This window comes from Polypterus senegalus, chromosome 5, assembly GCF_016835505.1.
Source record: "Polypterus senegalus isolate Bchr_013 chromosome 5, ASM1683550v1, whole genome shotgun sequence".
Taxonomy (NCBI): Eukaryota; Metazoa; Chordata; class Cladistia; order Polypteriformes; family Polypteridae; genus Polypterus; species Polypterus senegalus.
In genome coordinates, this window is record NC_053158.1 from 49,633,916 (window position 1) to 49,650,098 (window position 16,183).

Below are 16,183 nucleotides of genomic sequence, written 5' to 3' on the forward strand. Positions count from 1 at the left end.
GTATTTGGTAGGCTGAGCATCACATATAACTTGGTGGAGCATATGACAGTATGACAGATGATAACACAGATAATACAAGGCAATTCACATAACAAAAGGACCACAATTCTCTCTCTCTCTCTCTCTCTCTCTCTCTCTCTCTCTCTCTCTCTCTCTCTCTCTCTCTCTCTATATATATATATATATATATATATATATATATATATATATATATGTGTGTGTGTGTGTGTGTGTGTGTGTGTGTGTGTAAAATTCCAAGATACCTATATTGCATAATATTCTGATATTCTGAAACGAGGACATTGCAGATTGTAGGTCATGCATTTTAAAAATGAAGATGAGTTAATGTTAAACTATAAGGCCAATGCAGGTACAAATGCTTTTGCTTTTCTTAGTTTTAAAATTAAGATCTGCAGTATTAAAACAATTCTACAATCAGCACTGTGCTGATAATCAGTTCACTCAAGGATGGCGCTAGGCTGCTTGTTTGATGAACTGCTCATCCACATTCCTTTTTTTTGCTTCTTTTGAAGCCTTCCAGTTAGTAAGAAACTGCCTGAAGGTTTCATTGATCTCTTTGCCATCAAGTACGTCTGAAAAGATAAGTAAGTATAGGTATGCTTTTTAGATTCAATTATTTTCTTCATTTCATCTTAACAAAAATCAGCCAATTATTTTAGTGTTTACTGAGTATAAGTAAATAAAATGTTTTGGGCACATAATTATATTGTTTAATATAATGAACGCTAAATTATCTAAACAAACTTTCAATCACTGCCTTTGCAATGGAATATCAATTTATAATTTGTATAAATAACTATAATACACTATTAAATAACCACATTCATTTTAAGCTAAGGATAATATAACATTAATTTCACAAAATTTTAAAAGTATAGCAAAGTTATTTCATCATAATACACTAAAAATGTTTTGGCGGGTAATTACCTATATTCTCACTTACCAAGAGATTTGCATATCATTATTAAGCGATCCCTGTATTTTGGTTTATGGCACACTGGGTTTCCACTCAAATCCAGTTTTTGAAGTTTCGTCCACTTACTGAACACCAGCTCTAACTCCTGTGAGCATATCACAACGTGTCAGGTACAGTTCATACAGAGAACATACATAACATGTGGCCCTCTTTTTGTGGCGTTTAAACATAAGCCCTGAAACTTTGTGAACCAGTAATGAATAAGCAGAACAAAAATATATACAGATGGGTGGACAGTTTTTAATAGGATTGCAAACATCCGTCTACTCATTAGCATTCTAATAATGGTAATAATAGTTTTAGTTTTATACATTTCTCTTCGTGGTGAGCACTGCCTCAAGGTAATATATGTGTTCAAAGTGAATATTTATGTATAACTCAGAATATGCTGGTTAAGTGACTTGCTCACCATTACATAGTGAATGAGTGCTAGAGACAGATGCTCTGACCTTTATACTTTCAGACTAGTTTCTTCAGCTCTTGACCACAGTACTATACAATACATGCTCATTTTTTTATTTTCATGTGTTTTTAAAAAATACATCTTAGAGGTGGAATATAGTGTGTCCTAATTTATTAAACACACACTGTTCACCAGAAGGTTGCTGGTTCATTCCCCACTTTTTACAGTGTGATTACTTGTCAGTCAGTTAAAAAAAAAACAACATATAAATGAGTCTCCCACGGCTCTAAATTTGGAAACTGCTTTGGGAGAATATCCATTATAGAAGAGTGCCAAAGATTTAATATAAATAAGTTAGTTATACTTACTAATTATTGAGTGGCAATGTATTGCATGTTGTTTAGTACATGCAAGAAAGAATTTCACGGTACAGTATGTGAAAGAAATGGCCATATAAACCTGTACTGAAATTGATGTATTCCTGCATTAAACTGAATTGCTCAGATGTTAACAGAGATTATTTTCTTGGTACTTTGAAGATAGTACAGGTTTTATATTTGTTGATTTGTCTGTGCCCTCATGATTCACACCAAAAGCTGCTCACACAGTATTAATATTTGAATAAGATATTTTATGAATAAGGAAAAATGTTTGTGTATGTAAAAATATTAGAAAGAACCATGAATAACAAAGAGTATTGTTTTGCATAAAATGTAACCTAATTTACAGCAGATTTACCTGTGGCACAGGAATGGATTAAGCAGGTTTCAAGATGATCAGGTGAATATTTGAAGGATGGGTGTGCTGACAGATATGGCAGATTTGCGTTTTAGATTTTTACATTTTGTAGTTATGAAAAATACCCTGCTATGTACCAGATACACAAGAAGTTGGAAGTTTTTTTTTTTTTTTTAAATGAAATGTCACAATATTTCACCTCAAAGAAGGTACATGATCGAGTGTCTCAGTGTGGGAGGTGATCAAAAAATAGGGGGTTTTTACTGCTGTTCCTGTGTACCATTAAGTCTGTACAGATTTACTAATTAACAGTGGCTAAGCATCTTTAAAGTGTGTGAGGAAAACTGTGATTTGAACTCTGAAGCAGATGATTTGTTAAGTTGGTTTAACAAGAATGTTTGTTGGTTCCTTCCAATTTATAATTTTTCAAGGGCAGGACTGCAAGGCACAGAAGATGCTCAGAAAGCATGTGGTCTGTTAACTTCTCTTTGTGGGTGAAATTTTTTTCATCTGACTGTGGTGTTCAGGGTGCAAAAGAGACGTTTGTAGCTAAGTGAAAAAGAACAGTGAGTAAATAAGCAGCTCCAAATGTGAGGTTAGGGTTTTGTTTAGGAAAACAGTGGCTAACTCTCTGCAAATGAATAGAGAGCAGCTGCTGCAAATTGAGAGTTGTAAGTATTTTGAGGTCTTGTTTACAAGTGAAGATAACAAAAATGAAGAGATTGGCCAATAGACTGATGAAATGATCACAGCAATATAACAAACTGAGGTAGAAAAGCAAAACCTTAATGGTAAGAAGCTCTTCATTCCAATATTAAATAAAGATTGCAAATTCTGCATAGAAACTGCAAGAATGAGGTAATGTGTTCAATCAGCCAAAATTAACTTCTCCACCGGGTTTTGAATTAGTTAGACATGAAAAGGTAAGGAGTTTAATTGAGAGACCCCAGTAAAGTTCACATTTGATGTGGTATACTGGGCATGGTCCACTATAAGAAGGCCCAGAACTTGCTTAAAGGATCATACTTCTCAAATGGCCCGAGAACACCTGAGAATTCTTCAGGAGGAGCTGGAGTGTATTGCTGGGGAGAACGATGTTTGGTCAGCCCTGTTCAGCTTCTTGCTTATTTTATATATTTTTTTTATTGAGCAACATGTAATAAATTAAATTAAACTGTATGCCAATTACCAACTTTAAGTATTTAGGCATGGACAGATTATGTTTCCAAGCTCAAAAATAAAAAGAACCATTTTTCAGGAGGTTATAATTCAATTTTTCCTTTTACACATTTTCATACATTTCAATAATCTTGTGCTTTTCTTGTAAGACATACACTTTAAATCTTGGAAAACTGGGCATTTCAATTATTCCCCAAAAATCTTTAAATTCAAGTTTTTTACCTTTGTTACTCTACTAAAAATTTGCATAACTTTGTAATTACATGACCACAAATTGTTGCAAGGATATATGAAAGTGTAGCTACAGCTTGTTTCAATAAATCACCAGTCAAGTATCATATAACTTACAAGTCACTTCTCTATTGTCTCACAAACATGTTGCCCACAGTGTATGTTTACCTAAAAGAAAATTAATCCAGTGTGGAAATATGATTACTCTCTGGACACGCTCTGATTGTTTCTTGCCTTCCTGTCTCAACCAAAGTACTTCCACTTTTCAGGCATTCTGTAATCAGTTCTAAAGGGACCCCTCTGTGCTGTGCGGTTTCTGTTTTGATAAATGATCGTGTCAAGCATGTCACTCAGAGGGCTTTGCCACAGAAAAGTGAGCACTAAATTGCATTTCATGTGCAAGCACTAAGAGTACCTTAGCAGGCACCCACTGGATCAGTAGTTGCTTTGCTCTCAGATAATGATGACCAGTTATGAACCTGTATTTGACCAGCATTTTGATCTTTATCTGGAATGTCTAGCTCAACTGCACTAACTGGGCCTGCAGATACCAATTTGTCATCTAGCTTGACTGCTTGTCATAATCTGTTTAAGAAAATCTATAATGTTTTTCTGGTTCCTGACTCAATTGTGAAAGGGATGCATTTATCTTTTGGGATATTGCCTTAGCTCGATCAATAGTGGCCAGAGGTTGTATAAATTAAAGACAATATGAAGTAAACAATAAAATGACTTTGATTGAAACTATCACAAAAACAGCAATTATCTGTACAATGTAGCTTTACACAAATTTAGTTTAGGAATACATTTTTCCTAGAAAATGTAATAGTCTGAAAAGAGTAATATGCAATATGTAATAAGGGACTCTGGGAATAAAAAAAATATTTCACATCTTACATATTGCCTTAGAGAAAATGATTTATACAAAGTGAAGACAACTCTTTCTGGGCAGATGAATCAGATTTATACTAAACTATCCCAAACTATAACCCAAGGAGTGTATACTGCCTCTCAATCTAGGTGTGGTTTGTTAAAATATATTAACTTTATAATTCGGAAATTACAATATTGGTATTAAATGATGTTGCTGCAAAGTGGCGGGCTAAATACTAATTTGAATCAGACTTAACAAATCTTAGGCAACATGGTAACACAGGATTGTGATTGAATCCTGAGCTGGAACTTGCATATTGTCCCAAAAAGACATTAGAATCAGTCTAAGTGATAAGTGCAAATTATTATGGGTATGTGTATACGTGGGTATGTGTGTATGTACACTCCATCCAGGACTGCATCCTGTCTTGAATTTGCTCAACAAGAGTGAGTTGTGGCTCCCTACAACCCTGAAACTGAGATAAGCAGATCAGAAAAACTAAGGATCACCAAATTAAAACAGATGTTAGCTGACCTTCCTGTTGTCATGTCTGAACATTTATTTTCAGAATACCACTCCATTAAAATCACAAGTTAATTTGTTCAGCTGATGCCTTTGTCCAAAGACAGACAGCATAGTGTTATCTACTTTATGTTACCAGCAACTGTCTTCCATGTTTACAAAGGCTCAATGAGCATCATGAAGAAGCGTTAGGGATTAGAGTGGAAAGACTTGTCACTGTGTTCTTCCAGAGGTTAGCACAAAACTATATTTAAAGGAAACAGAGTCAACGGCAAAGTGGTATAGTGATGTTGCCTCACAGTTCTAAGGAACAAGAGTTGAATCCTGACTCAGTCACTGTTTTTGATGTTACACATTCTGTCAGTGCCTGCGTGAGTTTTCCTCAAGTAGTCCAGTTTTTCACATATTCAAAGATGAATAAGTTAAGTTGACTGGACAGTCTAAACTAACCTGCTGTGACTGAGTGTTGGTGTGTGTTAATGTAACTGGTGACAGAATGGCATCCTGTCTGTTTCTTACTTTATGCCTTAGGATGCCAGGATAAACTTGGGATCTACATTACTCCATAATGAAATAAGAGGATCTGTAGAATTGACAAATTATATTCCAAGTGATTTAAAAGTTGCTATTGTTTTCATATTCCTATACTTCAATTAAAAATAAATTAGGTATCTTGCTTGGGGTCACATTGCTAGTCGTAGGTGGAGACTGAACTTGCAACTGCATGGTTTTACAGATCCACTCTTCGATAAATTGTCTATATAATATTTTAGGGGACAAAGAATAAACTATCATAGGCTGAAAATAATCTTATGTACAAATTTAGACTGTGAGAAATATCAAACCTTCAAGAATTTATTAATTGTTTAAATTATGTCTTATCATTTGTAAAAGACAAATGTGCAATATGGAAAAATGGTGTTTAATTTAATGCAGACTTCTTAGACTAATTTCACATGTTATTGAAAAATAAACCTCAGTAAAATACATATTTTGTTGACATATCTAACAATCCAAATATTCCATATAACTACTTTATAAATTATCAGATAGGAGTAATTACCTTTACATCCTGAAGCTTGTTATTAGCGGCGTAGAACTGTGTTAGGTTTTGCAGGACAGCGAGCTCAGTAATTTCATCAATGGCATTGTTACTGATATTTAATACAGACAAATAAGTCTGAAATAAAAAAAAAATTGCTTATACAGAAAATGCTAAAAATAAAAACACAGTAATTTAGTCTTAAACGTAGTTCATAATTAATCTTGACAAGACTGTGTTTTAAAAATACAATGTGAAAGCATCATTATGCTTTAATATATTGTTGAAATGTAAAGGTTCACTTATTAATTTTAAAGTGATGAAAAACATAAGCTCCGTTTTTAGTTTGTACCAATTGGAAAACATGCAGCAGCATGTGATGCTTTAACACACTTAGATACATGAACAAAATACAATATTTAACTAATACAATTTATATATTAAAACTACAAACAACTTTTTCTGCTTGAAATGATAACATTAAAGCCACCACTTGTAGCAGTAATGTCATTATTTTTCTCAACTTTCCAAGCACATACAAGGCAATGAGTTGTAATAACTCTGTATGCTACAATGATGATATTCCACTATAACTTGTCAGAAATAAGACAGCTGAGCAGCAGGAGAATGATACATGCAGTATATACTGTATAACCTAAATGTGGATGCTGCATAAATTGCATAATTCTTTATATTGATTGTATATTTTTGTCAGTTGTTAGGCAGTCATCAATGATAAATAATTGATAATAATGTTTAGCATTTAAATTTTAAATTTCCTGGGCATGAAACAGAAGAGCCATGGCTATAAACAATTAACAATTAATCTCTAAGGTTCAGTTTGTGTTTTAGCACTACTGCATCACATCCACAGGAGGCTAGGTTCAAATTTTGGACCTGGTCTCTGTCTGATTGTAATTTGAGTATTTTCCCCATTTCTGTGTAGGTTTTTTCTTCCTCATCCTTGTGATGATCCTGTAGGAGTAAACATGGATGCCTGTGTGCATGTGCCCTGCAATTGACTGGTGCCCTGCCCAGGACTAGTTCCTGTCTTGAACCGAAAGCTTATGTAACTACATGCCTGAATTGGACACAGCATGCATAAAAAACGTTGGATGGTTCAGGTGGTTGGCACAAGTGAAAACAGAATTTATTTCAATAGATTTTAGTATTGTACTAGTTTGCCATATTCCCCTACAAACCTAAACTATACTTTGAAGTTATTTCCAGGGTCATTGTCAGAATCAACCCTGCAACATCCCCAGAGTATCAAGACTGGCCTCAAGCCATTAACTCCTTCAGACCACATTTTTTTTTCTGCTATGCCAGATTCTATACTTCTTGTCCTTATTTATTCTCAGTTTGCTCCCAATTATGGGAGGCTCCCTTTTGGCATCTAATGTATTAAAAAAACAGGCTTCCCTTCTTTAAAAGTCCATATTAGGCCAACGTTTACCATATATGTATTACATATAAACATAATTTGATCATTAACAGCTAACTATTCCATATTAGGTATAACATTCTTGTAAAAATGTAACTAAATAACAGTGTATTAAGCAAAATATCCATTTATAATATTCCATTTAGGTTTCTGGATGGATGGATTGGTGGATATTGTCTGACATATATATACAGTACATATATAAAACATAATTTCTGCATAGTATGCATGTTCTCTCTGAGTTCAGGCTTTAAAAGACAGCAATATTTCCCTCCCCACTACCCGCACCTATGTAACATTCTGCTGCAAGTCAATTCTTCTTTGAAAAATTGTTTCCTGTCCTTACCAAGAACATTTGATTTTATTCTTAAATGATCCTTAACCCGATGTCTCAAACATTTTGCAGCATTTTGACAGTCAGTCGACAAGATGACAAAAAGATAAGACCTTTCTACTTACAGACAGAGAGTGAAGAGTTCTAGGATCAAATAACAGCTTCTCTCCAAGGGGAAGTCGTTGACTTTCAATATGTAGCTCGCAAAGTTCAAGCTTTTCCAGACCCTCTACTACTGTAATGCAGTTGCCACCAAGGTACCTGAAACAAATTAATTTAGAGAAAAATAGTTATAAATTGATGATTGGAGAAAATGAATAATTGTATTATTATTTAAGTATTTTTCTAATATACTGTAACATGTTACTTTAAATCAAATCAATAATAAAGCTAAACAAAGTGATTACGCAAGAAAAACAGAACAGGGTTGGAAACATGCACTGATACAGCATTCTGCAGCACCCACCGCATGATGAAACACCTCAGGATCCTAAATTATACAAGTCATTTTAAAAAATAATGATAACATATCATGAGTAACTATCTTTATTATATTTTATCCACTTGAGAATATTAACATTTTACAGAGAACGGGAGATCTTTCATTACACCAAGCTTTTTTGTTTAATGAAAATAATCTTAACAGCCTATTATTTGACAAAAATACATTTACTTCAGTAGTCTAATGCATATGTTTATTTGCCAACATTATGCACAGTGCCTTTAGTGTCTTTTATCCGACCAAAACAATGAAGTGGGGACATTATAACTATAACACAGGTAGCCAAGCAAACACTGCAAGTACGTTTATGTTCTTATAAAGGGTTTGGAGATTTTACATGTGCTTTCTAAAAAACAAAGCCTCACAGCTGGAAAAGTGTACAGTTAACACTCACAACTTGGAAAGCTTAGGCAGTGATGACAGGTTTTCAATTTGCGTTATGCTGTTGTTCTGCAAATAGAGGTGTGTAAGATTTGAGGCGAAGCTCAAGTTGCAGATCTGCTTAATTTGATTATCATACAAGTACAAAACTGTAAGGTTCCGGCACATTGACAGATCATCCTGCAAAATAGAGAAAAGTATACATCATGATGGCAAGATATATCTGGTCCATTTGTTGACAAATCACAAAATGTTTCAACTCATTTAATTGAATAGTTTGCATAATGCTGTTAATTAAAACCTGGAGCAAATGCTATAAAATCTTACAGTTGTTTTTTTTTTACTAAATTGTACTTTGGCCAGCTACAGCAGGGGATAGTAAAGTAGTTTCTTATAATTTACAGTTATGGACTCTGAACATGATTTTGTGAGAACAAATATGATGGGTGGGTTATAAACATTAAGTGAGATAGTATGAAATAGTTAATCTTTGTTCTGAAATTGTGTCATCATTACTGGACAGCATGTTTCCAATAATAAATATTTTCATGAAATAAAACATTATATTAAGGCTTAAAACAAATGTTCAGTATGCTGTTATTCGAAACAATGTCATATTTTTCCTTTCCATAAGGCATACTCTGAGAGATACTGCCTGATATTAATTGACTCCATATCTACAAAAACAGATTGGAGCAAATGCTTTGTATTTCGCTTTCTATTGCCTAGCAACAAACTCTGATTGTAAGGTGTCAGCAGTGTATTTATAAAGCACCACCTTCTAAATACTCTGGGAGGAACAGGTAACCATCAGTGTCTAAATAACATGGATTCTCTAAGTATAACCAAAAGGCAGACTGTTTGATTTGGGTAAAAAAAAATGCAACTGTAATTAATAGATTACCACTTGTTTAATTTTTCTGCTAACCTTCAGTAACCAATATTCCTTGTTTTGACATAGTTTTTAAATAAAGAAGAAGCATTTGCAGTGCATAACCTTATACTTACAATATCTACAATATTTTTATTTGAAAAATTCAAATGTGTAATCCTTTTCAGGTATTGTGCCAGTGGTTCATCTCTTCGGTTTTTTATATGAACGCTGCTTCGAGCTATTAGTTCTATGTTAAGGCGGACCATTGCTGAAATGTACTGCACAACTTCAAAACCTCTGATACATTTTTAAAAAATCTGTTGGGACAGAAAAAAGGCAGAGTGATCACAAAAGATTAACTGGATTTTAATAAAATTAACATGGCTTAATACTCATTTGTCAAAGTATATCATATACCATTGTTCCTGCTATAGTATTTCTTTAAATATTATAACTGTCTGTAAGACAACACATACATTGATGTACTTTCTGATTCTGTGTTTTTCAGAGTCGTACTGAGCTATAGCCTGTCCTGCAAATATCAACACTAGATAGTCAATTGAAGAATACAACTACACACATACACGTTAACTTACATTGAACCATTTTACAGACTCCAAGTAACACTGCTGTGGGAAACTCATGCATACACAGAGAGCAAGCAAATTATAAAAATCACAATCAGTAGAATATAGGATACTACTCCAAAAATTATACACACAAGTTTAAATTAATTACAAATGGAAAAGCATCTAATAACTGATTCAATGTGTATTCTTCCCCAAGTCAGTATTTGGTATGGAAACATCTGATTAAAATACTCAGAGGAAGAAGGTTAAGGGAATGTCACTGCTGGGTTTGAACACATAATTATGAAAGTTTTTATTTAAATTTATATTTGCCATCTGTCATCTGTTGGTGACAACCATAGCACAAAACACACATTGAGATTACTATTATAAACTTAAATCAAAATATACTGGATGAAATTAAAACTTTTAAAATAAAATTACTGTCTGTAATTACTATTTTTATTAAATGCTTTAGCTGATACAGTATATTATTTGTGGCATATTTCAGAAGACTACAAAGTAATTCATGGTTCAGTTAGTGCTTGTCACAATATATTTTATAAGCAAACATCTGAATAAAAAGTTACTTATTTTACATATCTTAGGATTTTAAAGCTACCCTGATCTATAGATCTACAGGTTATCAATGTTTGAATTATTCAAAAGAAAATTTCTCTAAAGACTGTTTACATGACATTAAGATATTAAGTGAAAAGAAATTAGCTAAAAAGAAAAAATATGGTAATGCAAAGATATACAACATTAATATAAGCTGTGTGACATTGTGTATTATTACTTTTGTAAGGAAAATTTTAACTTTAGTTTTGAAATATATATATATTTATTTTACTTATGAGTACATTTAAAAACAAGCAGGTATTTCCAGTACTGTACTACAAAACACACAGTTACATTTAATTTAAATCTACATTTAAACAAATTTTAAAAAATGAGCCCCAACATCCCTGCTTTATGAGGATGGAATGTTTTCCTATCTAAAGTTCTGTTCATAACCTGTTTTGTTCATTTTTGTTGTATGCACTGTGGGCATACCGAAAGCTGTCTGCTGTTGATAAATTAGGGCCAAGGAGAATATGGCTGTGTCTGCATACATGCTGTGAAGAAAAAATACATATCAATGCCTGGGTAAGCTGATATAAGGGCAGATTACAACAGGCTAGAAAAAATATTATTGGGTAGGATCGTCAAATGTAGTTATTGTTACAGCATATGCACCTGTATCTGTTTATTTTCACCTCTGAACAATTCTTACTACTGCGCTACAATGAAACAGAATCACATGCAGATGATATGCTGTAGAAATGTAATCTGCATTGCCACTATATGTGATGTTGCTCAAATTAACAGAAACCCATGCTACACTATTTTAGCCATTTGGCTACAAATGTTTCTAGCCATTTTATGCATGATATTTACAGTGAATCCAGAAAGCATTCAGACCCCTCACTTGTTTCACATTTTGTGATGTTGCAGCCTTATGCCAGAATCATGTAAAATCTTTCCCTCACCAACCAACACTTAGTACCTCAGAATAACAAAGCAAAAGCATCAGTTTTGAAATTTCTGCAAATGTATTAAGAATACAAAACTGAAATGTCACACTGACACAAGTATTCATACCCTTTACTCGGTACTTAGTTGAAGCACATTTGTCAGTGATTACAGCTTGGAGTTTTCTTGGGTATGGTGCGACAAGCTCCACACACCTGGATTTCAGGATTTTCTGCCATTGTCCTCTGCAGATTCACTCAAGCTCTGTCAGGTTGGATGGAGACCATTGGTAGACAGCTAATTCATGTATCTACAGACATATTTGATTGGGTTCATGTCCCACTTAAGAACATTCACTGAGGTGCCCCAACCCACTGTGGTGTTATCTTGTACTTAGGGTCATTGTATTGCTGGAGAATGAACCTTCAACCCAATTTGAGGTCCAGAACTTTCTGAAGCAGGTTTTCATTAAGGATATCTCTGTATTTTGCTCCGTTCAGCCTTACCTCAAATCTGTGTAGTTTCCCAGCCCCTGCCACTGAAAATATAGCCACAGAATTATTCTCCTATCACCATGCTTCATAGCTGGTGTGGTATTGTGGACGTGATGAGCAGTGCCAGGCCAAACAGTTCAATATTAGTTTCATTAGATCAGAGAATTTAATTTTCACAGTGAGAAAGTCAAGAGTCCTTTGGGTGCCTTTTTTACAAACCTGAAGCAGGTTTTCTTGCATCTTTTATGGAGGCGAAGCTTCCATCTGGCCACTCTTTCATAATGTCCAGATCAGTACAGTGTAGTGATTGTCCTTCTGGAGGTTTCTCCCATCTCCACTGGGTTATTGGTCACTTCTCATACTAAGGCACTTCTCATCCAGTTGCTCAGTTTGGCTGGGTAGCCAGCTCTAGGAAAAGTCATGTCTGTTCCATTCTTCTTCCTTTTAAGAATTATGGAGGCCACTGATGCGTTGAGAACCTTCAATAATGGAGAAATGTCTGGTAGCTTTGCACAGATCTCTGCCTTGACACAAGCCTGTCTCTGAGCTCTGACCTCATGGCTTAGTTTTTGCTCTGATAAACATTGTCAGTTGTGGGAGCTTCCCAGGCTGTGCAAGATAATAATGTATATTTACATTTATTTATTTGGCCAATGCTTTTATTCAAAGTGACTTACAACATTTGAGATATTGTACATTTGGTTGTATATCTTTTTGCTTTTCCAGTTGGAGCCAGGTGGGTGAATTGACTTGCACATGGACACAGTGTCAGTTGTGGGGTCTGAACCCACAACCTCATGGTCTGAAGTCCAAAGCTTTAACCACCGCACCACACTGCCTGCCTATATGAATTATGATTTGATATGATATATGATTAAAAGAGTATCCCAAAAATTCAATACTAGCTTAACATGACCAGTGTAAGCCAAAATAGGCATTTTAGTGGCACACAAGGCCTGTTAAGACGGAAATTTAATAAGGATGTAGAAATTCAGCTGTATGTCCCCCTTCCCACCTGCATTCCAGACTAAATGGCTAAATTTCAGCTTGTGCCAATTATTTGTGATATCAAAGGTGTAAATCAGAGTTGAGCTCACACTTTTCCAGAGGTTCTTTCAGACAAAAGACACCAAAATGGACATACATCTTAGACTTGTGTAAACTGAATCTGACTGTATGTGATGGACAAAGTAATGCTCCTATAAGAAGGCACTGGTTCTGTAACTGGAAGTGGCCTTGATCTAGTCAATCGAGGTTACACCTTCATTCAGAACTACTGTAGTTCCATTCATTTCTTCTCTCTCTCTTTCTGCTCTCTTTTGGAGTTAAAAAGCAGACAATGCACTCTCTCAGGGGAGACCTAAAAAACTGCTGATCTGCTCTCTCTTTGAGGAGCCAAAATTCAGATAATGCACTGTTTTTGGGAAGCTAAAGGCTGATAATCCAAACATTATTTGGTCTGAAAGCAACTCTCCATAGAGCTCTGGAACCCTGAACCAGCTCGAAAATGTTTTCTGCTAAGCCAAGCCCTGTGCAAGTGTCTGAGGAGATTGAAAAACAAAATTATTTGAAGAACAGAACTTCAGTGCCTGCATTCTTGTGTCAGAAAAAAATGCTTTCCCTATGAAGTTGCAGAAAGCACAGCCATGAGCTTAACAGAGAGCTGAGAAAGGCAGCATCACACCACACCACAAACAAAGGACCATGTAAGTAAAAATAAAGAGTCCACTCCAGCTCAAGAAGAGTTCTCCACTTGAACCCATAGCAACAAGAACAACTCCATACAACATCAGACATCATCCTTAAACACTTGGCATTGTAAAAGTGTTTATCTGTGCCAAAATAAATTAGAACTGTAAATAGCCAGGAAGCAGCCAGCCTCTCCTGTCTCTTTATGTTTGTCTCTCGTTTGTTTTGTCTGTCCTTTGTTCTGTGTCAATATACAAGTACTGTACATGCAGTTATCATGTTTCTGTAATCCTTGCGTTTATGAATAAATTGTACAGTATTATTCTGTTTCTCAAAATGAGTATGCTTCAGTTACACCTTGATTTAAGTCTAATGGCTGTAGACCCCAGAGAGAGGAAAATAAAGTGTGAGCCTTACCAAATTGTTTAATTAATTACTGGTACTGCCAAAAGAAAAGCTTATCATTAATACACTGTGTGATTAATTAATCTTACCTACATACTAACAGTTCCAGTGTGTATAAAAACTATTCACCTACTTAGGACATTTTTAGATTTTAAAGTATTATTATATTTTTCACATTAACTAACACACACACACAAACACAAAAAAAACTTTGCACATAAGGTCGACCAAAGATCCAATACAAGACTTTCCGATTGAAGGTGGGGATGCATACAGTTGTATGCCCTGTAATATACTGACATGATTTCTCAGGGTTCAGGCGTTTTAGCCCCGATCCAGCTCAGTGTGACCTTTAATAATAAAAAGTGGATTAAAAAAATGGAAGGATACAATAAATTACTTAGCATGGATCCCATTCCATACTCTACAGTAAAAGGAAAAAGTCCTCGTGATGTAACCATGCTGGATAGTACTAACGCTAATCCAGAGATTCAGGTAGGCTACTAACGCTAATACCAGAGACTCATTCATATTGAAAGGTTCAACGCACTCGAAATGTCTACCAAAGTACACCTTTACGGCACACTTAATTCCACAATATACTGTAAATTCCACAATATACTGTATAATGAGCTGCCATATGCTGTTGTGTGTTATTACACTGTGAGTGCCGTATATGAAAAGAAAAAGCTGTCACACTGAACACACAAGGAGTTATCAACACAATACTCAAAATATTCAGTCAAAAATGTACTTACGGCAATGGCAGTAAGCGTCCTTCTCTTAGCTGTGTTTGACAAGTTCTCGAGAAAGTTTATGCGGCCACATTTTGCTCCTACATAGAGGCGAATCGCCAGTCTCCGCAGTATGGCGTTTAGTTGTGAGTTCGTCACTATGGAAACGAAGAGCAGTCCCTGAGCGCGAAAGCCGAGGCTGGAGACACGCTAGCGACTTCAAGCTGTAAGCATCAACAGTCCTGCAGATGCTTGGATTGCACGTAAGAAAACAAACGATGCCAGTAATTTAATTTTCATATCCAACACAGGTTCGCTGGTAGCCGTAGTTTACTTAGTCTGGCATGATCGGACGCAGGGCAGGTGCCTCCAGTAGACAGGTGGCCAGTCCGCCGCATCTACACTTCCAAACTCACGCTGGGCTCTGTCTGAACTCTGACCTTGGCTTGTTTGTTAATATTGGTGCCACACAAGACATAATGGCATCGTATGCACAGCTAGGGATCTTAATGAGCAGCTAAAATTCAAACTTGATATGTAACTTTATATATAAGATCGCAAGCCCTACTGATACATTACGGTCAAATTGATTTTTTGAAGCAGGGTATCCTTGCACACAGAGTATTCTCTATTTCTGTGTTCACTCTTGCAGTGGAACAAATAATGGGGTTGTTTTATATTCGTTACTCAAGCTCCTTTTATGAGCATACACCAGTGCTGACAAGACTTGGAATATTGGGTTGAATTGCTGGAATGGATCATTACCTGTAAATATAAGGTTTTCTTTGTGAGAAAAAGTAATTTTTTTACATGCAAAAAGTTATTTTTTGTGTGCAAATGTTTAACATATTCATTTTCATTTAGGTTGATTTTCTTATTATAATTATGAATGCATCATGTTAAATTGCATTCTTTAACAAAATTCAAGGTTTTTAAGCAAATATCAGCAATAAATATATTTCTGCAAACATATCAACAATCTACATGGTCTTAATATATAGTAAATGCTTGGTTTACTGCAACTATATCATACTTACTTCATCTCTTGCAATCATTTTCACAGGAAAAAGAGCATAATTTTCTATAACTATTTTTCCTTCAGTCAGTCTTCATTTCATACACTGCCTTTTACAGTACATACTGCAAAATTACAGTTCAATGTAACAAGCTAAAACAAAACTATTCAACACATGAAACTTTATAAGAAAAGAAACCTTGAAGATAGCGCATAACAATACTTCTTCTTTCAGTTGCTC

At 35.0% G+C, this 16,183-nt stretch overlaps 1 protein-coding gene across 2 annotated transcripts; it reads right to left on the reverse strand.

Annotated features, from left to right (window-relative positions):
- Positions 1-214: 214 nt before the first annotated feature.
- ppp1r42 (protein phosphatase 1, regulatory subunit 42) lies at positions 215-15,110 on the reverse strand. 2 transcript variants are annotated; one of them, XM_039754163.1, is made up of 7 exons: positions 14,952-15,086; positions 9,656-9,838; positions 8,661-8,827; positions 7,890-8,025; positions 6,008-6,124; positions 965-1,082; positions 215-593 (listed from the first exon to the last, which is right to left on the reverse strand). In XM_039754163.1, the coding sequence occupies exons 2-7, from the start codon at positions 9,785-9,787 to the stop codon at positions 475-477; spliced, it is 789 nt and encodes a 262-aa protein (XP_039610097.1). In that variant the 5' UTR covers positions 9,788-9,838; positions 14,952-15,086; the 3' UTR covers positions 215-474. The 2 variants fall into 2 exon arrangements, with proteins under 2 accessions (XP_039610097.1, XP_039610098.1); XM_039754164.1 differs by lacking the exon at positions 9,656-9,838 and having other exon boundaries at positions 14,952-15,110.
- Between the last annotated feature and the right edge of the window lie 1,073 nt (positions 15,111-16,183).